The 27,608-nt window shown below is 41.7% G+C and overlaps 1 protein-coding gene and 1 long non-coding RNA gene across 10 annotated transcripts; one reads left to right on the forward strand and one right to left on the reverse strand.

Moving 5' to 3' along the window:
- The first annotated feature begins 955 nt into the window (after positions 1 to 955).
- Positions 956 to 13,618, forward strand: LOC127008272 (uncharacterized). 6 transcript variants are annotated; one of them, XR_007760985.1, is made up of 5 exons: positions 956 to 1,113; positions 1,299 to 1,374; positions 3,450 to 4,869; positions 5,115 to 5,218; positions 7,439 to 13,618. It is a non-coding gene; the product is annotated as an uncharacterized LOC127008272 (long non-coding RNA). The 6 variants fall into 6 exon arrangements; XR_007760983.1 differs by having other exon boundaries at positions 5,118 to 5,218; XR_007760986.1 differs by lacking the exon at positions 5,115 to 5,218 and adding an exon at positions 6,890 to 7,243.
- On the reverse strand, positions 11,907 to 22,149 carry LOC127008271 (zinc finger protein 93-like). 4 transcript variants are annotated; one of them, XR_007760980.1, is made up of 4 exons: positions 21,862 to 22,149; positions 21,321 to 21,427; positions 20,529 to 20,703; positions 11,907 to 12,042 (listed from the first exon to the last, which is right to left on the reverse strand). XR_007760980.1 is itself a non-coding variant. In XM_050880057.1 (3 exons), the coding sequence occupies exon 3, from the start codon at positions 20,351 to 20,353 to the stop codon at positions 19,298 to 19,300; it is 1,056 nt and encodes a 351-aa protein (XP_050736014.1). In that variant the 5' UTR covers positions 20,354 to 20,703; positions 21,321 to 21,427; positions 21,862 to 22,049; the 3' UTR covers positions 15,456 to 19,297. The 4 variants fall into 4 exon arrangements, 3 of the variants coding, with proteins under 3 accessions (XP_050736014.1, XP_050736013.1, XP_050736015.1); XM_050880057.1 differs by lacking the exon at positions 11,907 to 12,042 and having other exon boundaries at positions 15,456 to 20,703; positions 21,862 to 22,049; XM_050880056.1 differs by lacking the exons at positions 11,907 to 12,042; positions 21,321 to 21,427 and having other exon boundaries at positions 15,456 to 20,703; positions 21,862 to 22,049.
- Between the last annotated feature and the right edge of the window lie 5,459 nt (positions 22,150 to 27,608).

Genomic DNA, 27,608 nt, shown 5'->3' on the forward strand with positions numbered 1-27,608 from the left:
GGCCCGAGTGTTCATAGCTAGGCGTGCTGCCATGCATACCTAATAGCCTCTTCCATTTAGCGTAACCCGTTTCTGGGTCATGATCTGTAGAGTCCCTTGATAGATAGAGTCCCGACAGCCTAAGATTTGGACGCCATTATTGGCCCTGTCTTCGCCGCGAGACCGTGTGCTAGTGTTTGAAAAGCGCGGCGAAAACACAGGGCCAATAATGGCGTCCAAATCTTAGGTTGTCAGGACTCTATGAGGGACTCTACAGATCACGACCCAGAAACGGGTTACGCTAAATGGAAGATGCTATAATATTCAAAATACTAAGCCAGCCATTTCACGGAGGTGCTTCACAATCCTACCATGGCCCAGATGTCTTAATTTAGAAATGCTAGTTTGATATGATGGATATAACAACATGGTCTTGAGAGTAGGTAAAGTCCAAATCGGGAGTAGAAAAAGGCGATACAACCGGTAAAAGACAGTTTAAGAGAAGAGCAGCTGGTTAAGTAGGAAAGAAGATATGGGCGCGTTAGTAAAAGCAATCTGTACCAAAACCTAAATTGAAATATATAAATATGATTGCGCGTGGAGAAAAGGTAATAATTAGTAAATGAAAACTTTAAATAGCGCTGATACAAAGGGAGACAGAGACGCCAAGGGCTTAGGCACAGACTTATTACATATTAGACTGCTCGCCAAGGCCCACGATAATTATAAATAAATCTAATTGTTGGTTTGTAGGAGACAGTTCTGGGGCTGGAAATCGACAAATGGTAAGACGCTGAGTACGACAATCCGGCATGAAGAAGAAAACAACAAGACGCCGAGGAAGCAGAGTTGTCAAATTGTCGTACAAAACGTCTTTTATTTACACATTTCTGACCCATAAAGTGTCTCCTGCACCCCAGTAACGAGATTCATTAATAGTTATCGGTAAAATTGTTAATTACTGATGTCAGTTTGCAATAGTTAAGTGTCAAAAAGTGGAAAATACAATGTGGTGAACACGATAATCTGACGTCGATGCGAGGAAGCTGTCAGCCCAGGCTGTCACCAGCGGCGTGGCGGGGCGGGAGGCGTCGCGGGGCTCAGCTCACCCACACACTCACACACACTCGTCAGGTGAGGCTGTGGAGGGGCCGCCGCGGGTGTGTGCGGGCCAGGGCCAGGCCGGGGGTGGCCGCCGCCTCCCCCTGTGCGGCCCTTGGGAATATTAGCCGTGGGCCGAACGCGTCCTAGGACACGGGGGTCCGGAGGCGTGTTCTTCTAAGCCACCATACTAATTCGTTCCCTTATTCTGCCCTCAGTAACAGCCCCAACGGGAGGAAAGGATACGTCGCCCTGCCCAGCCCAGGAGCCCCAGCCCCCCGCCGTGTGAACTAAGTAAGTTAACGGACGCCGTGCCCCCCCGGGGCCGCGCACCGCCAAACACTTGTTACATTTTTCACTTCAATCTTGCCTCAGTGTGTTGTGCTGCGTTGACATGCCAGGAAATATATTTCGTTTTGTTTGATTAAAATAATGGGGGTTGCCCCCATTGGAGGCTAATAGGCTGCTTTTAATTAGATTAATATAATAGGGCGGGCAAAGTGCTGTGATACAGTGAATTTACCGTACCCAACGGTTATGTTTCTCGCAAGACACTCAACTCCTCCAGGACAGCTCCACAAAAAGAACACAAACCACTTACCGCTAATACAGCAGGGGTGCTGGTGAAATGCCGGAATTTTTACTCTTTACTACACTCCCACACGACCATCGTGTGTAACGAAACACACGAGAAATTAATCCAGACAAGGAAAGGTTTGCCGGCGCCGGGGATCGAACCCGCGACCAGCGTAACGGTAGAGCCACTCCTTTACCAGTCAGCCAAAGAGGTACCCCACTGGCTAAGTGGGTTATGGGAGGCTCGCCCATCAGGCAAGTCATGTCACTACACCAGGCTTTCCCTGCAAGCGCCTCCCAGTGTTACAACGATAATCCTAACAGGCCTGATAGTAATACCTATTTGTAATCACTGTAGGAGAGCACTTATCTTTCGAAGGGTTTCAAAAGAAGTGGTCTCTTGAAGTTCGTCCTAGAGGAGTCCTGGAGTCCTCGAGACTAAGTATAAAAACAGCACTGCCGCGAGTTAATGGGAGCCGCGAGCGCTGAGATGTTGAATGCTTGAGAGCAGATGATGGAGTGGGTCAGAACCCAACCACGTGGGTATGAAGAGGTATTTTGAATTTCCCTCGCCAGATGGCGTGGCTTTCGATCGGTTAAATTATCCTTGCTCTTTAATAATAATTCTGCAAGGGCAATTATTTATTATTTCATGAAAGGAAACACTGAACTATTGTTATTCCTTTCATGGTAAATGTGCTTAGTCTTCAGGCAGTGAATAAGGTGATTCTGTCTTGGTCTGGGAGCCGATGAGCGAAGTATGTAAGTACCATCCAAGGCTTATTTGAGCTCAGACGATACTCTTAGTTGGCTTGAACTCTCGGCCCGAGACTAGTTCCATAAGGGAAATAGTTAATTTGTCTAATCCCTTGGTTAACTGACCTAATTCCTAACAAAAGGGGGTACCCCCCCTTAGGTTAGGTTACAGTTGTTAGGTGTAATTAATATCAGTACCGTATTTTTTCAGCTGAGGCCATCCTCAAGGTAGACAATTTTTACCTGTCACTTAAAAAGCCCCAACCTATTAGTGGCACAGGCAATTTATATTTTACCAGCATGGCTGGGAATCCCTAAATTGCTATGTGGTGAGGTTTGTTTTCGTAAAATTAAAACCCCTCCCCCTGGGGGGTATATATATATATATATATATATATATATATATATATATATATATATATATATATATATATATATATATATATATATATATATATATATATATATATATATATATATATATATATATATATATATATATATATATATATATATATATATATATATATATATATATATATATATATATATATATATATATATATATATATATATATATATATATTTTTTTTTTATTATTATTATTATTGAAATTACATATGTTGTTACATAAATTCCTGTGGGAAAGACAGGTTTGTTATTCAGCAATTTAGCTATTTATCTACTTTCTTCAGAGTTACATCTACTTGAATATGATTATTTAACAAACAATTCTCTTCCTTTGTTGATAACCAGGACAGTTATCATAGTCAGGGATCTGTAAATTCATATATGAATTTCTCAGTAGTAATGATTTTTTTCCGATAAGTAACGTCTAAATTTGGTGGTATTCAGAATTAGCTCTTCTCATGTGGATGAACATTCCCTTAACTTTATCCAAATGTAACTCCATCAATCATAAGTTATTGAGAGTTTCCAACAAAGTTGGGCCTTCCATTGCTGGCCTGCTGCCAAGGGGCTGCCAAATTGACTCAGCTACACCTTTTATGTCCTAATGTTGTTGCTTTTACTTCCAGCAGCTTCAAGTGGAAGTGTTGACTGGTCACGGTAGCAGATTGCATCAGCAACAACACCAACACCATGGTGTCTGCAACAGCAATGTGCATGCACCCACAGTAAGCCTAAGCCTGCACAGCCCCACAAGATCTCTTTGTTCACTGTTATACTACTGTGAACATGACCAGGAAGTTGTCTAAAGGAGAGGAGTGTATGTGTGTGGTAAACAGTGATTTGTCATTGTTGTCTTGCCTATCAGAACACTAGGAGGAGGAGGACCTCATGCTGACCTATTTCAAACTTTGCTACTTCACAAACAAGGGATGTTAAGACACTTATCTACAATGCATCAAAAGTAGTAACAAACATCCATGAAGTTGTGTGTGTACGAAGGTTATGAATTGGGATGGAAGAGTTCAAGCAGTTTCCATGTGATGAGTGTGGGGAAGTGTTGACAAGCAGCAGCAGGCATGTCCAGCACTCGCTGTCTCACCGAGGAGTGACAGTGTTTTGCTGCGAGCAATGTGAAGAAGTGTTCCTCAGTGAGAGCCAGCTGGACCAACACCTAGAGCTTCATCCCAACACTACCAAAAAATTTAAGTGTGAGGTCTGTGGAAAGTGTTCTGCAAAAAAGGGTGACCATAGGGCACACATACTGTCGCACTATGGAGTGAAGGAGTTTGTGTGTCAGGAGTGTGGAAAGGCATTTGGCACAAGGAAGGGTCTTGTCCAACACAGTAAGATCCATTTGGATGTCAAGGAGTTTCAGTGTGAGGTGTGTGGGGATGAGTTCCGGTGGAGGGGTCACCTCACATCACACATGAAACTTCATAATAGGAAGAGCAAGTACAAGTGTGACAAGTGTGGGAAAAATTTCTACCGCAAGTCCCAGTTGGCCCATCATACCATGATTTGTGTCAACAGAGTGGAACAAAACAGACACATGTGTGATGAATGTGGTGCATCATACACATCAAGGAGTCATCTTGAGGAGCATATGAAGGGTCACATCAAGGCACAGATGCATATGTGTGAGGAGTGTGACAAAGTGTTCACCTACAAGAGTCACCTCACCTTGCACATCAACACTCACCACCAAGGGATGGGCAGGCACTCATGCCCTGAGTGTGGCCAAGTGTTTGGCAAAAAGAGTCATCTCACCGCACACATGAACATTCACTACCACTCTGACCCTGACGAACCTGAACCAACCTATGTTCTGTGCTGATGAGGACAGGTAATTATTATGGAGTCACAGACAGCAGCAAACCACCACAAGGACAGGCAATGGTTGCAACATGTCCTGCAGGTATCAAGGGCAGCCATGCACACTCCGTAAATCAGGAGCGCATCATATCACCTGTCTGCTGACTCCTCCTGAGAGGGACCAACATTCACAGAAGTTCCCGACACTTTACAAGCTAGTGCTGGACCCATAAGGTTTGTGAATATTGCCTTGGTCACCTCATGTTTGTCTTTATAGGGCATAACATTTTGCACACCTTCCTCACCAAGCACCCCTTGGTAATAGCTGCAGAGCCTTAGACAGAAGGAGCCCAGTCACACATTCCTCAGATAACACACTGTCTCCATGCAGCTCATGCCCCCCACCTCTCCCCTCAATGCCACAGCCTGAACACAAGCTAACCACTAATAGATAAAAATAGTAATGTTTAAAATACCAGCAGCTTGTGATCTGGCAGGAGCACTGGGTGAGGCAGCAAGCATGGGCAGCAGAGAGGTAGGATGGCATCTGGAAAGCGAGTGGCCAATCTCTCCCCATCTACAGGTCTGAATAACCTCACCATAAGTTATATTCATCCAAATGGTGGCCCACAATATACTAGAATATTGAAGTTAGTATGGACTTGCTCATTGCTTGCTATTTCCCAGAGAGAAAGTGTAGGCCTGTGAAAAATTAGGAAGTAACAAAATGCGGGACCCTGCTGTAGAGAACGAATACTGGGTGTCAGTGGAGGGTCTCCTAGGTTTGTGTCTGTAGTGATTTGGCTGCTTGACTTGCAACCAAGAAATCTTGGGTTTGATTCCTGGGCAGAGTGGAGAGAGACAAGCAGTCTCCCTATGTCTTGCCATTGAATGGGTATTGAGTACCAGTTAGAAGTGTCCTACCTGTCAGAAGCGGCATACCTCAAGGATCAGTGCTTGGCCCCATGCTCTTCTTAATTTATGTTAATGATATCGATGATGGGCTCACTTGCAAAGTATCAAAATTTGCTGATGACACAAAAATTGCTAGTAAAGTAACTGCGACACTCGATGAAGAAGCTTTACAATCAGATCTAGATCGACTTGCACGTTGGGCCAATCAATGGCAAATGAAATTTAACGTTGACAAATGTAAAGTGTTGAACATCGGAAAAAATAACAATCGCGTTCGGTACGTAATGAATGGCAAACAACTTTCTACAGTAAGTAAAGAAAAGGATCTTGGAATCACTATACCAAGCGATTTAAAGCCTGGTCAGCATTGTTCAGAGGTAGTTAAAACTGAAAACAAATTGGTTGGCTTCATTGGAAAAAGTAATATTAAAACTGTATAATTCGTTGGTTCGACCCCATCTAGAGTACTGTGTACAGTTTTGGTCTCCCTACTACAGAAAAGACATAGAAAAGTTGGAACGGGTTCAACGAAGAGTAACAAAGATGATTCCTAGGTTGAGAAATTTATCATATGAACAAAGGCTTAAAGAAGTAAATTTATTCAGCCTATCAAAACGAAGAATGCGAGGCGATCTAATAGAAGTGTTTAAAATGTTGAAAGGATTCAGTGATATTAATGCGGAAGATTACTTTACAATTGATTGATCAAATAGAACAAAAAGAAATCACAATTTGAAGATAAGTGGTAAAAGATTCTCGTTGCACGAAGCTAAACACTTCTTCTTCAATCGAGTTGTTAATGCTTGGAACTCTCTACCCTGTGATGTCGTTGATAGTACAACAGTTACGGCCTTCAAGAATAGATTAGACAAGTATTTTGAATTCAACCAGCAACTAAGATATTACTCATTGTCGTAATAACGTTAAGTTCTTTCGAATACTGGTGTCCTTGTCCGCTTTTATCGCCCGGTTAGTGGTAGCAGTAATGGTAGTTCTTTCCTCTTTCCTACATAATTTCCATGCAGTTTTTCCATGCTGCATGGTTCTTTTTCCTTTCCTGCCAGCTTTGGCAGGAGGGATGGGTGGGTGGGTAGGAGCCTTCGCCTTTGCTGTCCTTCATCTTCCACCTTTGATTAGATAGTTAGTGTAGCTTGTCACAAACAGCCTTGTAAGGACTAGCAGGTCTGCTGTTGTTTGTTCTTCCTTTGTGTTTCTTTGTACCTGGATGCCTCTTTGGTGTAGTGATAAGCATGCCTAGCTACAAATGTGTGGGTCTGGGTTTGAGTTCTGGCTTGACACTCAGCACACAGCTCACCCAATAGTTCCTCCTCCTTTTCAGGTTGGTCAGTAAATGGGTACCTGGAGAAAAGTGTGGTAACCTAGATCTCACACCTGCCTTGTGTCCCAGGGTGATGGGTTCCCACCCAGCACAGGCTCAGGACCAATGAGGCACTTGAGGCCAGTGGCAGCTATATCGTATGCACCTAATGTCACCTTACCTTACCATGGAGTGGTGTTCTGGCTTTGCCAAAGAGGAGTAACCCAGGGCCAGGTCCAGGATACATGAACTTGTAGTTCACTTCAGGTCCAGTCGAGATAGATGCACACTCTGCTTGCTGTCTTACTGTTCCCCCCATTGGTCAGGCAGCAAGAAGTGGCTTGGCATATGTAAACAATTCACATAAAAATTGTGGTAAATAAGGAATGAATTTATAATATTGATGATGTGGCCTTATCAGGGGTCTTGTGTGAAATTGATAATCTGAAATCAATATGTTTTAAAGCAACATCTTACTGTCCATATAATTACCACCTCAGGCATTTCCATTATCTTTATTGATTCTTTACCTGCTTCACCTTCCTCTTAATAAGGTTTCTCTTTTCCCAGGTGAGGCTGTAATGAGGTGCAGCAGTCAACACAGTCCTATGTGCATCAGCTGAGCACACAACTTGGAGCTTTCAGTTGAGATGAGGGAAGTTTCTTGCAACATTGACTTGTAAAATTCCATAATTACTAATAGTCTGTACAAGTTTTCATTAACACCATTTTCTTATTTATTAATGGGTGCCCAGGGGTTTCATACTCTCAGGGGTTTTGTGTCCCTGCCCATGGCTAGCAGTCAATCCAACCCCTTGCCTGGGTTGATTGAAAAGGGGCCCACAATCCCTCCCTGTAAAACTGTAACCAAGCTGAAAACATGATAGAAAGTACTGTTGGGGTCAATGCTCCCTCCGCAATCTTGATCCGGTTCTGCTGGAGGGCTTGACCAGGAGACCTAAAGTCCAAAGGGCTTTGCCTCCTCGTGCAGTGCCTTGAGAGCCATCACCAGATCCTTCAGCAACTCCGCAAGAACTACTGCATCACTGGCAAAAACAAGGTCAGTGCCTTGGCTTTGCCATGCCCCACAACTATACCTATTGCCCAGTCCATACTAGTGTTGAAGAGTGGTAGGGTAAGGACACAGCCTTGCCTCACCCACATTGACAGGAAAGAAGCTACCCCCCCCCCCCCCCCACCACCACCACCCACCTCAATTCATAGTCCTTTCAATCCCTGAGTACAGACCAATCAATCAACCAAGGCTCCTTGCAGGAATCCCACGGAGTCACGGGAGATGTCAGAGTTCCTCATGATGCACTGAATCAAACACTTTCTAGGGATCGACATAGGCTGCAAGCATCCCCTGTCAAAACACATCAGCGCTCCACGTATACACAAAGCACTACGATAGTCAATTGTTGCCTTCCCAGGTATGAATCCAGACTGCTCAGGTCTCTGCAGCTTCAGCAGCTGGTTATAAATCTGTATCAGCAATAGATAGGCAAGCACCTTGCCTGGCACACTGTGCAGCGTAATACCACAGTACAGTAGTTGTTGCAGTCCTGGCGGTCCCCTTTCCCTTTCCAGATAGGGACGACCAACCCCCTCTTCAAGATTACCATATGGCAGTCAAGACTGCATGCAACCTGTAGATCATGGCCTCACCTCCAAATTTGAGTGGCTACAGGCAGATTTTATAGATACCAGGTGCCTTTCTACCCCTCAACTTTGCCACAGTCTCTCTGTCCTTGTCAAGAGAGAGTGGGCTTTTGTCTATGGGTGTATCACCATCTGCTATCTGCAACCCAGCAGCTGGAAGCTGCCCACTAGGAGGGTCTGCTATATATGACTGCTCAAGTACTCAGCCCAACGAGCCCTCTGCCCATCCATGTCCGACATGAGACAGCCATCTGCTGTTTGGACGGCACTCACCTGAGAGGGAGGCCTGGAGCAAAGCTTCTTCAGGGCTCGGGAAGCAGGTTGGTGGTCATTTGCATCGAGATGGACCTTGATTTCTTCAGCAAGACTCCTGACATACCTCTCCTAGTCTCCACAGGAGAGCTCTAGTCCTATGCAACAGAGCCTTATATTGGTACCGATTCCCAGCAAGCCTGGCAGCTCGATATTCTCCAGTGTCTCATCTGAGGCAAAACCACTCCTTGATCTTGGGCCAGAAGCCAACCCTGCTCATGGTTATTTCTGTAAGAGCCAACCCCAAGTGGAGGAGGTCAAAAGGACACCCACAGTGTTTATGGCTTGAGTTAGTCAATAGACCCTACCATGAGGTACAGTACTGTCTCCAGGATTGCGAGTTTCAAGTTTGCGATTCACCAAGTTTGCGATAGGGACCCCCAAAAATATATTTTTATTGAAAACTGAAATTGCGATATGACCCGAAAGGAAAAGGAAAAGGCTGCTAAAGCTTTTTTTTTTTTCACACTTTGTTGTGGTCCTTGACTCCTGTTCTCGCTCTTACCCGCCCCCTGGGCCTTTCCGTTGGCTGCGGGAAGCATGGTGAGTGGGATTCGGGCAGCCAGGCGCATGTGTGCAAGCAGCCCTGACCGTGCGGTGGGCCTGAGCAGCTGACGGGCGGCTGATGATGGCCATGATGATGATGAGTGTCGGCGGCATTGGCGCCACCCAAACGGCATTTTCACTGGGGCCCGCGTGTGTGTGGCTGTGCCCGTTGTGGGCCCAGGTTCCTCAGTTTGCCAGTTCTCACTTTCCACATGTTGCTTGGGACCCCTTTCCTTTCTTCCATCTCTTTTTCAAACAGAAGAGATGGAAGAAAATAAAGGGGTCCTGTGCAACATGTGGAAAACAAGAATCAGCAAATTGAGAAGCCCATACCCACAACAAACACAGCCACACACACACACACAGGCCCCAACATAAACACCGTTCAGGTGGCGCCGATGCAAAGGCCATGCCGCCGACACTCATCACCACCATCAGCTGCACGGGCCGTCTGCACACATGCGCAAGATGTCGACGTTTTTCAATTTTCCCCATAAGAATAATGGTTCAAAGTTTGCAATTTCAACGTTTGCGACCCGCAACGTTGACCTATTTATCGCAAACTTGGAGACAGTACTGTCCTTGGGATGGGAAGGGGGCCTGCATAGAGACTTGCCCGAAGGAATCCTATGTTTGGCGTCGTAGGGTGGACAAGGCGACACACCCTCTGGCATGTGTCCTCATTCACTATCATCCACACAGCTCCAGTTGTGATTGTTTTAATTATTAGATATACATACTAGAAAAGACCAATTGTACATTTTAAATTCCAGATTCCTACTGTAGCTTTTCTCCAGCTCATTCCTGTCATCAACAATTTCCTAGTTTAAGTAGTCACAAGAATTGCACTAGTTGTTGCCATGTGGTAGTGTAGTGTGTGTGTGTATATATATATATATATATATATATATATATATATATATATATATATATATATATATATATATATATATATATATATATATATATATATATATAATCAGGTATGTCACCAACTGACTATCCTGTAGTAAAACCAGAGGCAATTCGCAGATTGGGGGGAGGTAAGCCAAGGTCTTTAACCCCTTACTGTACTGTCACTTTTTCATATTTTCACCCACGTGGTGTCCAATCTCAATTGTTGCCCTTGCCACTTTTTCAGTGGTTTATTAAAACTAAAGAAATTATTGTCTTATTTGGAGATGTATTCTTTTTACTTTATTTATTACATATAATTTTTGATGTTTTGCCCATCCATCCAAGACCTGTGATGAAAGCCAGATAGTGACAAAGCATTGCACGGTAAAGCCATAAAATATGTGCCACGATTTCTAATTGCTGTATAAACATTTTAAGAATTTAGTTTACTGCTCCTTAAAAATTCAGAATAGAATTTACAATAAAATTGTATTAATATGTATTCTTTTTGTCTTAAAACACGTGTCAGGAGGCGAACAGTTATTTTCAAGACTTTTCAAATGCACATTCCAGACATTTTTTGCCTCTCCGTGCCCAAGCTGCCAGCTTCTTCTGGTTTCTATAGCAATTCATGTATTGGTGGACTACTGATGTGAGTTTTGACAGATGCTTGCAGCCTTTATTGATCTCAAGGCCTTGGATTCAGTGCATCGTGATACACTGGGATCTCCTGTGACTATAGTCTGGCTCTGCTAAATGTGTGGTTCAAGGTGCCATGTGAGGAATAATCCAAGAGTACAGCATTGCCACATTTTTAACCTCACGTTGGTTGTCTCTCTCTCTCGTGGCGTTACCGCCATGAGGATTTGAATGTATTTTTTTCTTACTTATGTCAGCTTATTTTAACGTACATTTCTTCATAATACAATCTAAATATAATTGTGAAACTTCTAACACATCCCAAAACGTAAGGGAAACTCAATAATAAGTATAGCATTATTTTTAGCACCACTGTAAAATATGTATGCCACATTTCTTTATATGCTTATAAAATATCTTATCCATAATAAGTTAACTGTTCTTTTATATGTTATAATACTAAGATTAAATGTGTATGCATACTTGCTGATCATATTTGCCAGGGTTTTACTTATCTTATAACATTTCTATGTCACGGCTAGGAGACACGCGGCAACGCTGTACAAGGGGATCCACTACGCTGAACCCACCCGCCCACAACCGCACGTTTAGTTGAGCCAGACTATAGGATTCCTGGCCTGTTCACAGTAGGGCATTTAGACGTCTGTTAACCCCTTCACTCCAGGCTCTCGCTTACAGTCTCTGTATGATACACGGGCTGCCTGTGCATGGAAAATCTGTATGTAGAAACTATAGTAAAATCAATATTTTTATATTTAAAAATCATTCATGGATATTGTATATCATAAGAACTTATTGATTTTTCTACATTTTTACTGGTGTGTACATTTATTATTATCTAATATAAATATGAAGAGAATAAGAATATAAATTATTACTGCCAAGATTCTTCTTTAAGGATAAATGGCTTTCAAAACTAAATTTGTACTTTATTACATAGTACATAATTTCTCTTCTCACAAAAAGATATAAATAATCTATAATAATGTACACCTGTTCCCCAGTATTTTCCCCAATTGCACAAAGGCGGCTGCTAAGGAACTTTTGCAGCTCCACTACAAACATTCCTGGTCTGCCCGTGGCCGATTCATCCTCTCCTAAGGAAAGGATAATGCATACATACATGCATTAATAACATCTCATATAGCATCATTCATCAGCTATACATACTATGAACTGTACAGTAATTTACATAAACTTCTTACAAACTGTAGTCATTAGTCTCCCTTTCCTGTAGGGCACTCCTGTTATTTTCTTTTTTAACTTTGGGTACTTAAGCATATCATTAACATGTGAATTATTTACCATAGGGATGGCACCCAAGTCTTAGGTGTGCATTATCATGCTCTGGCAACCTGTTGTCACATGGTGTGTTTTGATTTCATGGATAATATATGATTGTCTACACGTAGGAAATAGGTGTCCATCATTAATAGGCAGGGAACAATGTTGACTTTGAGTTTCAAATAATTAATAATTTGCAGAAAGCTGTTTTGTTATATTGTGCTTTGTGGAGGGCAGCACCTAAGTTAATCAATAAATATATAATCAGCAGTGGTGGGCACCGCTAACCAAAAAGTTAGCTTCGCTATCTGGTACATAATTCACTAACTAAAAAGTTAGCTTCACTTACGCTAAACTGATAAAGAAATTAGTGTAAGCTAATGCCAACCGCTGACTTTTTATATGGATTTAGCTTTGGTTTAGTATTTTGGCTCTGAAACTCTTCACTCTGGCGACACCAACGTCGACGTTCGACGGCGTCACCGTATGGAAAGGGTTTGTCCTCTTCTAAACCTCTTAATCCTCTTCTAAACCTCTTAAGAGGAAATGGAAGAGGATTAAGAGAAATTTTGAGGAGAATTAAGAGGTTTAGAAGAGGTTTAATCCCCTTCCATTTCCTCTTGACCCTTTCCATACTGTGACGCCGACGTCTGCGTCACGGATGGAAGGGTTAAAAACAGACCTAGTGACCTGAAATTTCACAGCTTAGACAAGTTTCCCTAATTATTGTCCAATTACCCTGCTTTAAGGCGTAATTTTCCGAAAAGTGGAAGCCCAGGAATTATTGCGCCATGTGGCTAAACTGGTGCTGTGTCTTCCCACAACGAACAAGAACAAATCTCTATGAATTTTAGCGGACTTAAGTCAGAGGAGGAGGAACTACATTTAGCGGAAGCTAATTGGTCCGCTAACTGTTTTCAAAGTTAGCGAAAATGCTAATCAGCTAAAGAAAAAGTTAGCTTCCCTAATTAGCGGAACTGTGCCCACCACTGATAATATAATCAGCAACCCTATAAAACAACAAAACAGCTCTATGCAACATTACTTATTTGAAACAAAATCAGCTATAACTGACAGTATTCATCAATGTTCCCTGCGTATTATTAATTAATACCTATTTCCTATGTGTAGGCTATCATATATTATCCACAAAATTGGATACACTGTGTGACAGGAAGTTGCCAGAACATGACATTGCACACCTCAGACTTTGGCACCACATCTATAGTGTCTTTATCAAACTAGTAACACTCCTCATTTGGACACTGGTGGCTGTATCAAAGTGGACAGGTTAAGGAACTCTGTACAATTCTAAGGGATGCATGTTCTACCTGCAGATATACAGCAGGAGTATTCCTGTATCTCCCAACCAAATGTTGATTATTTTTTTCACTGTTGTTTTTATTACATCTTTACAGTAAATGGGCTGGCCAAAATGCCCTTAAACATCTCCCTGCGGTAATGACTACTGGATATTCCTGTTACTAATAAAGTTGTACCTACTGATCAATTAATATGACCTCTGGATAGAAGGAAGACATCAATATAAAATCAAGTCCTTGGTGTCAAAGGGCTGCTAAAAGGCAGCTTCACAGAACAATTCTTCACAGCATTTGCAAGCAGCTAGTTTAGTGAGTTTTGAAGTATCACAGGTGCCAAAATAACTGGACCAGAGAGGTAGACCACCGTGATCATCTTTCTCGGATATTACAATGATCAAACTGTATTATAGAAATTTAGGAATGGAAATAGAGGAAATTAAGACATGAGTGGCAGGAGGAGCACTATAGAACTATCACCATGAACATCTAAAGCCACGTCCACACGGTCGAGCACTGTCTGGCGGGCACTGCCCACTGAGCGTATTTCTCCCGCTTTTTAGCAGTGTTACCAGATGGAGCAATTTCCGGCAGGCCTGCGGACTTTACCCCGGGTGTTGTCCACAGGGCTGAGCTGCTGGTTCAACTGGTTGGTGGGTAGTCGGCAGTAACCAGGGGTTGTGAGCGGGCTGTTTGTAGTGCGGTACAATCACCATGGTGCGCGCCATACTCTATGCAATTATGATTGGTGCCTGCATAAAAAAGAAACTGAAGAGATCACGGAAAAGTGTATGGTGCAGGGAGCAGTTGCAAAAACACGGGGTTTTGGGTAATTTTGTGACTGTCTTGCATGAACTACAGGATGAAAAAGATTTTTTTTGTCAGTTACATGAGGATGGACATCAACACCTTTTATGCACTCCTGGCAAAAGTGGAACCTTACCTAAAGAGGCAAGATACAAATATGAGGCAAACATTGCACCTGCAGCACGTCTAGAGGCAACACTCAAATTTCTGGCTAGTGGGTGTTCGTACACATCCCTACAATATAGCACGAGGATATCTAAGCAGAGTTTATCTGCCATCATACCAGAAACTTGCCAAGCTATATATGAAGTTGTGAAGGATGATTATATGAAGGTGAGATAATATGTAGTGAGCCCATGCACATTGTACATCCGGCAGTGTTGTCACTCCATACCGACGTCAAAACTGTGGCCTCTGCCCATGCCCTGTATGAGCTGCGGGCACGGGCAATTCGATGCTTTGCCCGCTAAATGTACCCACTGGCAGACAAAGTCCTCATGCCCGGTGGGCAGTGCTTGACCGTGTGGAAGTGGCAATAACCCTGTGGTGCTCGCTTCTGATGTCATCAGCGCTCATTCCCGCTTCCTATTGTGATCTGGTAACAGTGTTTGCCCGACGGGCAGTGCTCAATCGTGTGGACGCACCTTTAGAAGTCGGGCAGTGCTCAATCGTGTGGACGCACCTTTAGAAGTAGGACAAGTCAGCATGCCCATGACCTCAGCTGACATTTTCATGGCTCCAGGTATAACTAACTTACGATGGGTATATTAGGTTGAACACTAAATAAATGGCCTCTGCACAAAGGTCCTCACCAACATTAAATTGATTCACCCCTGCAGCAAAGTCAATGAATGGGTTTGGTGTGACATCATGAGGCAAATAAAGTGCATTGGGGAGCATAAAAAACATGTTCATCTAAGTTATTTGTTTGGTGTGGTGGCAAGTCTACTCTCAGCCACCCCTGTATGTGTGAAAACATTCTGAAGAAACTTTTTACTGATAATTCCAGTCAAACTAGCTTGGGGAACAAATTGCCCCATGTGAAGCCGCCTTGCGTCAAACTGCATTAGATACATGATAGAATGTATAGTGAGTGACAGTTCATGGTGTTAATATTGTATTACATGACACACAGAGGTCTTAGTGCACTGATGCATGCATGCAGAACTATTCTCTGGGCTGCCACCTCCAGGACAGATGAGTAAGTACTGGATGAGATGCTACACACTACACAAAACTATTAGTAGACTTGCAGTGGGACTGTGAGTAAAGCATAACCTTAACTCACACAATGAAAAGACTCCATACCACCAACTAATGGAATACCAAGATGCATCTCAGAAACAAAGAGAGATTTTACATCTGCAGTCCATCCTGGGAGGGTGGGTACAGATGTTTTTTTGTAGTGCTTACCTTGATTAATTGAAAAAATTAACTTATGGGATATCTTTTGGCTGCAATCATTCTTTGAACATGAGAAAAAGCAAATTATTTACAGAAACAATTTTGTCCCCGTAAAGCACCACCAAACACCTGGTGGCTTTAGCTGAGCAATAATGAGTTGGGCTTTCAATCGTTAAGGTTTCAGGTCTCACCCCTGAGAGTTGACAGAGAAATTCATACATTCTTCCAACCTAATTTCTTATGATTACTAAAAAATATGAGCACTGGAGTATGAACATGTACGTATATGAAAGTGCTTAGGATATACTTATCACAGCTCTATGGCTAAATACATGATATGGCCACTGAATCTACATCACCGAGGGAGACAGGCAATACAAGTGAATATAGTGCTACTTCCCTCAAGTCCTTTAGTTAATGATAATGGAATAACAGAAAATATTGTTACATGTATCAATGCACAATAACCTTCAGGAAATGTTGAAATAGCAACAAACACCTGCTGTGGTACAAACTCATAGATATATTTATACCATATTTTTTTATGTATGACTCACTTTTTCCTAGAAAATACTTCTGAAAACCAGCCTGCATCCCACTCCAAAGTTTTATGCCTCAACAGTGGTGAAAAACGCTTGCCATTTTCATTTTTCAACTCAAACATACACAAGTACAAAATTACTGATGCATGACTATATAAAAGAAAGGAAAATGACAATATCAGACAATTAGAATCTGGATGACAATGAATACAAGCGGCAAAGAAGCATCCTTTCTATAAAAATCAGGTAATGAAAATATCAAAGATAACAAAATAACAAGCTGCTGGCCATTCACATGAAAACAAACATACCATTTTCAGCATCACCGGTGTTTCTATACAAGACAGCTGAGGGCACATACTAAGTTGCACGTAGCCTAAGGGTTCTTCGCTAGACATGCCAACCACTATTTCATGGAGGTGCCTATAAAGCATACCAAATAATGATAAAAGATTCTGCTGATGTTAAACAAATGATTAGATAAAGTCTTTTAATTTTTTTCCCTTAAAAAATACCCTTGGATATAGAGTTGAGCCTTATAGTACACTGAAATATATATGGCAGTATTTTTGTAGTCAACCATTTGGTAGACTATAGTCACAAATGCATACCATACTAAAATTAGGTGAATATTCAATCAGCTCTAAAGACTAACACTGGTGGGGATCACATCACATCTGGATGCCTCATGTACAACCCAAGAAGCACACATACATATAAAATAAAAAAATAATGAGAAGCAGTTTTTTCAAATTGCAAAGCCCTAAAACTGTCATATTTAACTGTGAAGTAAAGATTGTTATGGTGAGCAATTCCAAACAAACTTAAGAATATTCCTAGTAATAATAATTAAATTACCCATGCACACAAGACTACCTCCTGCAGCTGTAATACTGCAGGAATAATATTTGGACAGTCTGCATGTCAAAAAACTTATTTACATACTTCACAGCAATCCTGCATATTAGATTGTCAAGGCTACTAATTATATTTTTAGTTTCATACTTTTTTTAATAGAAACTGACTAGTCACTATCAACGAATTGTACATTTCAGCTTCTGAGGATGTGGTGGGCAACCTTTTCAGCATGTACTACTGTAATCTAATGATGTAAATATGACATGTTTGTAGACAGTAACATATACAAAAAAAATCCTTTCTACATTATTGTCCTGTACAGGATTTTACAATTTTCTCAGGAAAGGGACATATCCTACCTTTAATTTGTACCCTTTTTAGTAGTTATCCTTGAGACCAAATAATTTAGAAGCAATACAAACATACAGTCCATCCTTATACTTTGCAAACTCCACAGCAAGAAAATACTACTTCTGCCTCCCTTGTCATGTCTTGTAGCATATCCAGACCCACCAAGAAAACTATGACACCAGTTAGTATCCGCCCCCTTCGATAAAGTTTAGGTTTCTCTCTAATACAGTAATATCAATCAAATCTGAAATGAAAATGTTCTAAGAAATGAGGGAAAAATCTGAGAATGTCATGTAACCCCCCCCGCACCCCCCACCCCTTTAAGGCATTATGTAGTTTTGAACAGCCCCAAGTGTGGCAGAGGTGTGACCTGTGGGTGATATTAGGCCTAACTCACAATGCCATTTAATCAATCAGGTTTGGCCACTGCTGGTAGTTGCCTCATCTGCTCATATGCCAGAAACGGCTCAGTTTGGCACGTGAGCAAAGTGCTGCGCTGATCCTGTTGCCCAGTAGTGCATGGGTACATATGCCTCACCTCTCATGCTCAGCTTGGTGCTTGGCATTGGTCACACAAGACCAGCTGCTTCTGGTGCATGTGCATCAAATATGACCAGCTAAAACCAAATCTTCCTCACAATAGCCTAACACAATATATGATGATTTTTCACCAGACTGTGGTCATCTTACAATTTTTCAAAACTAAAACTAAACATTTCAGTTTTTGCTAAAACCTTCACCATGTTGTTTCCCATATGGTAATACACTGTTCAAAATTTGTTTACCTTATGCTTGTTGTTCTAGCTGGAAATAAACATGTATGTGTGTGTAAAAGTGAACTGTGAAATGGATGGGAAAAGGTGAAAACTGCATGAGTTATCCACCATAAACTGTTTACTGTTTGTCAATGGTTTGTGCTTAACACCCATATTCTTGCAAAGGACAAGGATGGACTGTACTTAAGAATAAAAGCATTTTCAAAGAGTTCTGGCATTTCAATTCAAAGCTGAAGGATGGCATGTTAACTTCTTAATACTGACTACATTGTGATAGCACTCAAGTTTTAATGCAAGAAAAGGCTAGTGCAATGCACACAGGAAAAAAAAAATGGAATGCTCTCTGTCTTTTTATAGCCATTCAATTTAGGGCATATTCACTGCATAAAATCACTTTTACTTTGTCATCAGTAGTGTTTATGGCATAGGACTTTATTTAATGCTGCTTTTTTTATCTGATTAAGTTTTTCTTTAGGAATGCACTGATGCAAATCTATTGAGGTTTTTCTCTCATACATCATTGCTACAGCCTCCAACTGTGTGGTGGCTGTCACTGTGCTGACTGAGGAGGATTTTCTGGCCAAGCAGAGAGCACTAGAGACAGCTTTGCCTTTTAATTTCTGCACCACAAGGGTAAGGCTGTAGCAGCACCAATGAAATACATACAATGTTCACTCTGTAACTTGATAATTAAATTGAGTCACTGGACTAGCATTCTGCTCCACCATTACCTGCTATTTAGGGTAAGTTTGCCAGTTTGTAAGAAACATCTGAATTTTCTCAGGAAAGGACTAAACTATACTTTGAGAACCTTAGCTGATTTATAATTTATATTTCAATTTATATTCAACTCTGGTTTCTAGTTATTTTTTATAGGTACAAGCTGAAATAAAGAGTATGAATGGCAAACATACCCTAATTGTTGGAAAATGGACCACAACCATGAGCTGTATATATAAACTTCATAAACCTTTCCCAGCATGCATTTCCTCCACTACAACAGCTACATTTCTATCTGTATTTTTTTGTTCCCAAGTGTCGTGTATTTAGGTGATGAGTGAGATGGCTTTTTCGTTCAAACTCTTTGCCACACTTGGCGCAACTGTGTCGAATCTTCAAGTGAGCGCGAGTTTTCAGGTGCCTATTCAGGTTGCTTCTCCACTTGTACTGAATGCCACACTTGACACACTCGTACTCCCTCACGTTGGAGTGGACTTTGGTGTGGGCGATCAGGCTGTTCTTCGCGGTGAAGGTTTTATTACACTCCTGACATCTAAACTTGGTCGTTTTCTGTTTTCTGTTCAACACTTCAGAACCCTCATCTGTTTCTCTTTTGATATCATTCTTTTTCATAACTGTGGGAACTTCTTGGTTGCCCTTAGGGTCTGTGATATTGCTCTTTTTCTTAACTGCGGGCACTTCATGACTGGCCTTATGGTCTGTGATATCATTCTTTTTCTTCACTATGGCCATTTCATGACTGCCTTTATGGACCTGGACCATGGCTGTATTTGTTTTAACAGTATTCTTTTTTATGATTTGTTTCGGAGCAGTATTATGAGACCTTTTCAAGTGGTGTATGAGAAATATCTTTTGATTGAATATTTTGCCACACTTCTGACATTTGTGTCTCACCAAGTGACCCTTTCTCTTCTTGTGGCGCATCAGGTTACTCCGATACTTGAACTGCATCCCACACTGCTCACACTCATACTCCCTATAATCAGAATGTACCTTCCTGTGCTGCCTGAAGCAGGTCCTTGATGTAAATTCCTTCCCGCAATCTTCACATTTATATTCCTTTAGTCCATAATGCATCAAAGTGTGAGCTCTGAGATCTACCCTTTTAATAAAATGTTTAGGACATAATTCACACTTGAACCTTTTAGTTACAGTGTGCTGTTTTAAGTGTTGGTCCAGCTGGCTTTCACTGAGGAACACTTCTTCACATTGCTCGCAGCAAAACACAGTCACACCTCTGTGGGAAAGTGAGTGCTGGATATGCCTGCTGCTGCTTGTCAGGATCTCCCCACACTCATCACACATAAACTGCTTCACCTTCTCCATTGTGACTCACTCAGTTTACAAATTTAGTAGGCTGTGGCCTTCCTTACACACTACACAACACTCAGGGCATGCTGTCTATTGCACACAAACTATATATTTTCCTCACAAGCAGCACTCACATATCAACACACGTTAGTAATCACTATACCAGTCACACCAACTCAACTCATTATACCAATGTCTCTTGGAGCTAGACACAGGTGTGGCCTTCACACTGCTGTGGGCTCAGACCACTGGGTGGTGGTGTCCCTGGCAGGTGGTGGAGTCCTGCTATCAAGACACCACACACATGGATGAAGGAAATCCACCAAATGCAGCATGCATCGGCTGTTCCACTGTCTCATCAGGAGCTGTTGGAGTAAGAGTAACGTTAAAACTGAGGTGGATGAATCTATTGTTAAGGTGTGCACTCAAATTTTGTAGGCATTGTTTTAATTTAGATGTCACTGGAAACTTGTTCACATAAAGGTTGGTAACTAATACTAATTCATACTGTATGCTGCCTCACTCCCTCCAGTTTTCAACGATATCTTTTTAATTTTTACTTTATTAATTTCCAGGTGATTCAAAGTTGGTACGTTCTTCACCACACAGTCTGGTATTTCACCTTCTGGCTCCACTACGAAGACCTTTGAAAATTGCTCTGCTATAATTTCAACCTTCTCCAATTCATTTTCAGTTTTACCATCTTCAGCAGTGCCCTTATATAAGTCAGGAATCCTGGGTTTACTTTTTACCTTACTCTGGACATATTTCCAAAACACTTTGGGATTCACCTTTACATTTTTAGCTATCTCTCTTTCCTTTACCTTCACAGCATTTCGTGTTTCTTTTCTGATTTGATTATTCAGTCTTCTGTACTCCTTCTCGGTCTCCATATACACTTTCCTGTTGAATGCATTCAAATTTCCCTTTAAAGATTTCATTCTCATCCATAACCACCTGGACAAGTGGCTGTCAACAGTACCTGACCAGCCACCAACGCCAGGTTATTCCAGTGGCAGCAGGAATGGTCTCCACGGCACAAGAGGAGAGGAGCCAGTGGGAAGCAGCAGAGGTCCACCTCAGCTGTGTCTGTAGTCGACGAAATTCAACAAAGTAAACAAAGTATATACTTTCGGTATTCATTTCTTTCATTGCCACTTCCCAATTTTTTGTATTTGATAGTTTTACACTTCATTTGAGTGTTTTAAGGCCTCAGTTGTTTTGAAATTAAGTAATAACCATAATACAGCCAATGCATGATGTGAGGAAAACACAGAGGGTGGAGCTCCCATGTTGGGTTAGATATGTTTGCCTGCCTGCTGCGCTACAGGCTGCACCTAAAAACCTTCGGTAATTGATTTACAGTGTACAAACATTTCGGCCACCAGCACAATACACACAAAGAGATCCTTATGGGAAAACCCGACCATGGACACGGCCTTCCGGAGGGGCGCCCTAAGACCCTCACCCCCACCACGGCAGCACACCATAACCCTCCCCGCCGCCGCCTAGTGTACCCTTACCTTGTCACGCTGGCCTCTCCAGGTGTCCGTGTCCGTGATGTCCGTGTCGCCACCCTCCTGAAAGCCCTCACACGCACACACACATACACACACACTGCTGGATGCGGAGCCGCCCTCGCCCTTGATCTTGATGTCACAGGCGACTCTGCTGGATTCTCCCAAATCATTCTGAGCCAATTTCACGGTCCAACACAGTGACTTTGTAATAGCCCAAACCAAACTATTTAATCTCCTACATTCCATAATGGTTAGGTTTTTGATGCAACACTACTACATACGAGACTTCCCATATGGTTTCATCAACTTTCTGAACTTAAAACATTTTGACGCCCGCGCAGGCACACACATTTGGCAAGCTTTCGTAGGAGTTTTGGACATTTCTAGGGGTAGTTTTATGACTCTGGTAGTTTGGTCATTCTTTTGTGCCATGAACCTTTATAAAAACACTCGAGACCGCGACTGATCTCATTTTCAGCCTTAATTCTTGGTCTTGATGTTACAGGTGGGCCATTTCAGCTTCAGTAAAGAAAATCAAGTATACATATCCACATCCCAATATTAAATGCTACTGTCTACACCTCGTAATACGCTACATTCTGCCCAAAACTCTTTATCAGCAGCGCATCACTCATCCGGCCGCAGCGTCATCCACTCTTGATCTACTTATACCTTCCTGTCCTCTCAACCACACCCGTTTCACGTTCCATTTCAGTAAGAATTACCCGATCATTTCCACTCTCTCCATGTCACACTTCTCATGATGTAGTTATATCCTAAGAGGCGAGCCACGTGAAATGCAGAAGGGGAGAGGTAGAGGCCGGCCGGGGCTGGAATTCACAAACATACTCACTAACTTATACGAACTAACATATAACTACGCACTATTGAAATGCCAGAATTTTCTCTTTTCTCCACGCCCACACGTCCTCTGCGTGTAACGAAACACACGAGAAATTAATCCAGACAAGGAAAGGTTTGCCGGCGTCGGGGATCGAACCCGCGACCAGCGTAACGAGAGAGCCACTCCTTTACCAGTCGGCCAAAGAGGTACCCCCTGGCAGAGGGGGTTATGGGAGGCTCGCGCATCAGGCAAGTCGTGTCACTACACTATTGATTTAGCGACCGACGTTAGCGTCAGATTCACAAAGCAAACTTTAGATGGTAGTTAGAGGCTCGCTAAGTAAGCGAGGCCGCCGATTGGTTGATGACGTCATTGCCCTTGCAGCGAATCACAATTGCATGTTCACAAAACCGTCAGCCAATCGTAGGGAGGCCCCTCCAGCTGTTGGTTCAAAAGAACCCGTTCTCTTTTCCCATTTTCTTTCTTTTAAGGCAAACTGTACTAAATCATAATCTAGGAACAATTATTTCGTTGTTTGCTGCACATTTACGTCTAGGTAACTCTGCTGTTCGATGTCTTGTTATCTAAAAACATGCTTAAGGGGAAGAAAAAGAAGATAAGGAGGAGATTGAGGCAGGAAGAGAGCAAATTCAAAATAATGTGGCATATATATATATATATATATATATATATATATATATATATATATATATATATATATATATATATATATATATATATATATATACCAAGGCAGACAAGGACGAAAGGAAGGAACGAGGAAAAGTTAAGACTGTCTTGCCATATCTGCAGCCCAACTCATGGGCTGTCACCCGACAAAGGTCCATGGTCCCACGGCGAGGGACAAATGTAGAGATGGATGGATGATCGAATGGATGAGGAGATAGGAAGATGAAGGAGGAGGGAGGTCTGGCAATCCCCCGGCTGGGTGTTGCCATACCGCCCACACTTATCATATGCCTCTCAAAGTGTGTATATCTCATCATTTTATTAAGAAATGGGCTTCCTCTACTCGCAAAGTCATATTTCAAGTTGAAAAACGCGATTTATAAGCATTTATACGTAAATATAATAATATTGTTAGTGTTTACTACACCCCCGAGGCAGTAGTTATTTAACAACAAATTTAGCGTCACACAGAACGCGGTAAAGCTTTGTGAATCCGCGCGCTAACCCGTGACGTCATCGATTAGTTGGTAGTTATTACCACGCGAGCTTTGTGTATCGCAATGTTCTCAAAACTACGCACTAAGGGCCCAAAACTACGCACTAAGCCTTTGTGAATCTAGCCGCGGGTAATGGGGGAGAGGGAGAGATATGAAGATCATTTACCGTATCCTATAATGTGACTTGATTCGGTTTTTCAGAAGCAGTACACTGATAAATAAATAATAACTAAAGAACTAAACTAGAGTTGGATAGATTTGCACCCAAGAGCATTACAAACAGCGGATATATTTGCAAAACTGAACTTGCAGCACATGGCACACCGCGGTCGGAGGACAGATGCAGACCGCAGACGGGTCACGGATGCCCGTTGAGGTTCAAGCCTTGCTGCCACTATGTCTCGTGGCGTCACACCATCAGCATAGGGGACCAATATATATATATATATATATATATATATATATATATATATATATATATATATATATATATATATATATATATATATATATATATAAAGAAAAAGAGAGATCTGGCTATGCTGAATTTAAATGATTCTATATCCACATCACAGTCAAGTTGACTCATCATTTGTTTAACTTGCTTTCCTAAGTTTCTCTTGGAATAATTAGTTTCATTTTCCATAGGATCCTTTGCTCTAAACCTATTGCATGTCTTTCTCATTACGTCTTAAGAATGGAGAGATTTATTAATTCAAGTTGTTACTTAGTTGTATCTGCTGGCACTTGTAATTCAGCATGAAAATGTTATTATGTTAATAACAAAAAAAATATTTATACCTGTCAGTATCAGGGAACACCCCGCTGTGACCCACAGTCTATTCCACTCCCAAGAAGATGGTGGTCTGGAGGTGTGGACTGGATTTATTTGTTTGAAGGATACTTATTTTGTTATTTCTTCTAGTCTTGACTGTCTTGTTTTATGCCTAGTCTTGTTTTATGCCACTGACAGCTAGTCTTATTTTATACCAAAGGATTACGATATAAGTATTCAAATCTCTTTTGATACTGATCTTTTTTTTTTCAACTTTGATCATTGAATTTTGCCTTTTTTTTTTCTACTTCCTTAGTTGTACAGTTTCTATATGCATTGAAATTGTGTGAAGTCTTGTATGGAGTGGGGCTTGACTGGCAAGACCAGTCCTCTGCCCTTTGTTGAGTACATCATATTTACTTCCCAGAAAAACTGTAACAATGAAAATACTTGTCATAAAGTTGACATGTTCATATGTGCAGTTTCTTTGTACCTGCTTAGTTGATCAAACCTAACACTGACCAGCAAAGTTTAGACAAAACTGCCCTTACCTCCTACACTAACGACACACCCCGTGAGCCATTACTGACAGCAACACAACAATAACAAATGAGACTTTAGACGAATGTACAGAGAATGACTCAATGACCTCAAGAGCTGCTCTCAATGTTTGTATGTGAGTTGGTCATAATTAACCTTACCCATCCCCCAACTAAATACTCTTCGGGCCATACCTGTTTGATACTATGTACATCTACTGATGAATGGTTGTTACATCTGAAATAAACAGAGGTATTGATATTTTAGTGACATGTCTGATTAAATGTCAACACAAGATGGCGCCACTATAAACACTCGGCTGCGCCAGAACGGGCTGGGCAAACCATCAGGCCCCAACAGGAAGAAGCCTACCAGCGCAATAGGCCGAGACGTGTAAAAAAAAAAAACAAAAAAAAAAAAAAAAAAGGCCTGATTCATTTCCATACCATGATTGTTCCATGTGAACGGAGGTTTTGATCTTTTAGTTACATGCTTGATTTAGTTACATGACTGATTTTCATAATATGATTATTCCATGTGTCAAATTATGCTTAAGAATTAACAACATTGTTGTTCTGTTTTACATTTCAGTACTGTTGTGTCATTGCGAACGAGTTGTACGGAACGTATACTGACCACGTCAAGATGTCCTGTACAGAGTTTGAGTGTCTTCTGCAGTGTGGAAAGCCGTGTGATGCGGCAGATTCAACTGATGATATAACTAAAGACGCATGGGATAAATTGAAATCCAAAGCTCTGAACTGGAAGGGTCTTGATAGATTTGGGAATGTGTATGATACTGTTGACTAGGAACTGGGACCCTGTGGTAAACATGTGCACACTAACTGTCGAATTGATATTTCAAGCTCAGATAAACTTACAAGACCTATGACGAGGCAGCAGAAACGTGACAGAGAATTAGCCTCTCTTGATCAAACAAGTGATGATTACATAAGTCAGCATGAACAGGATTTATCCTCATCTTTATGAAAGCGTCTGCGATTGAGTGTAAAAGTTGTGCATGACAACTGTCTGTGTGTCTGGTGCATGAAACTGGAGGATACCAAACATCCTGAGCGAACAGGAAAGTGGCTTCTCATATCTTATCAGCCTGCATGGAATGTTTTCAAAAGCCACACCACAGTGCTGCAAGACGATGCCATGAGGGACAGAATCAACTGCCTCATTGACTCCATCACTGATCCATTTGCAGCTGAGATAAGGTGACACCATAAGTGCTGGTTTAAGTACATTGTTCCATATCAAAAAATGTCCAGTTACGGAAAGTAACTTTTCGTGAGGTGCAAACTATGTTCATAGATCATGTTCGTCAGGCTATTTTTGTTGACCATGAGATCAGGACACTTCAGGGATTACTCGCAGCTTATCAAAAAATCATGGAAAATTATGGCTTGCCTACATCAGGGTCCAAATCAAGCTACATAAAGGAGATTCTAATGAAAGAATTTGAAATTGGAGTAGGTTTTTACCATAGCTGGGTGTTATCGCGATAAGTTAACGCGATACTTTATTACTGATAACAAAATTGGGTTATCGGCCATCTGCTACTTATTTAAATATATATCGGTATCTACGTTACTTTTGTAACCAAACTAGGGATAATCATTACTTTTTTCCGCCTCTCAGAAAAAAAAAACGTCTCCTCCCTACTGGGCATGCGTGGCCTGGGCGCCCGGTGTTGTATGAAAAAACTTCGGGGTATGAAATATCTTCGGTGAAGAGATTTCATACTTAGATCATTAACATTAAAACACTAGGTTATTTTTTTTTATGGTAGGCTCAAAAATCAATATGTATATCAAAGAGAAAAATCACTTAACTTTGCCCCCCAAAAGATTATTCACTGCCTCAAATTTGATATTCCATATTCGTTTGTGACCATACCATGGTATTGAAGGCACCCGGTGTTTGTTATTTGGTGTCCCATTGTCAAAAGTTGGCGCTTTTGTTTACAAACACTGGTCTCTCGTGAACTACGCATGTTCAGACCAGTAAGTGTAGCCCTGTTCAGTCTCACAAAGCTTTTTAACACATTAAGAGTTGCTGGAAGGCTGAATCAGACATACAGTACCACCATCCACGCTGTTTCTAGAACGACTCTCTGTACATATAAATACAACTCGTATACAGTGCCACTCTAGAAACAGCGGGGATGGTGGTAGTGGTACTGTATGTGTGATTCAGCCTTCCAGCAACTCTCAATTACAGTTAAAAAGCTTTGAGACTGTACAGGTCTAGGCTTGCTGGTCTGAGGATGCACGGTTCACGAGACACCAGTGTTTGTAAACAAAAGTGCCAGCTTTTGACGATGGGGATGCCAAATAACACAACACCAGTTCAGGTGTTTCTAGTATTACCGTGACAGGTTTGGTCGGTAAATATA

The sequence above is a fragment of the Eriocheir sinensis genome, chromosome 37 (assembly GCF_024679095.1).
Source record: "Eriocheir sinensis breed Jianghai 21 chromosome 37, ASM2467909v1, whole genome shotgun sequence".
Lineage (NCBI taxonomy): Eukaryota > Metazoa > Arthropoda > Malacostraca > Decapoda > Varunidae > Eriocheir > Eriocheir sinensis.

What these genes read in the sequence shown, in the direction of transcription:
- LOC127008271 (XM_050880056.1), bottom strand. Translation starts at nt 20,353, where the DNA reads ATGGAGAAGGTGAAGCAGTTTATGTGTGATGAGTGTGGGGAGATCCTG.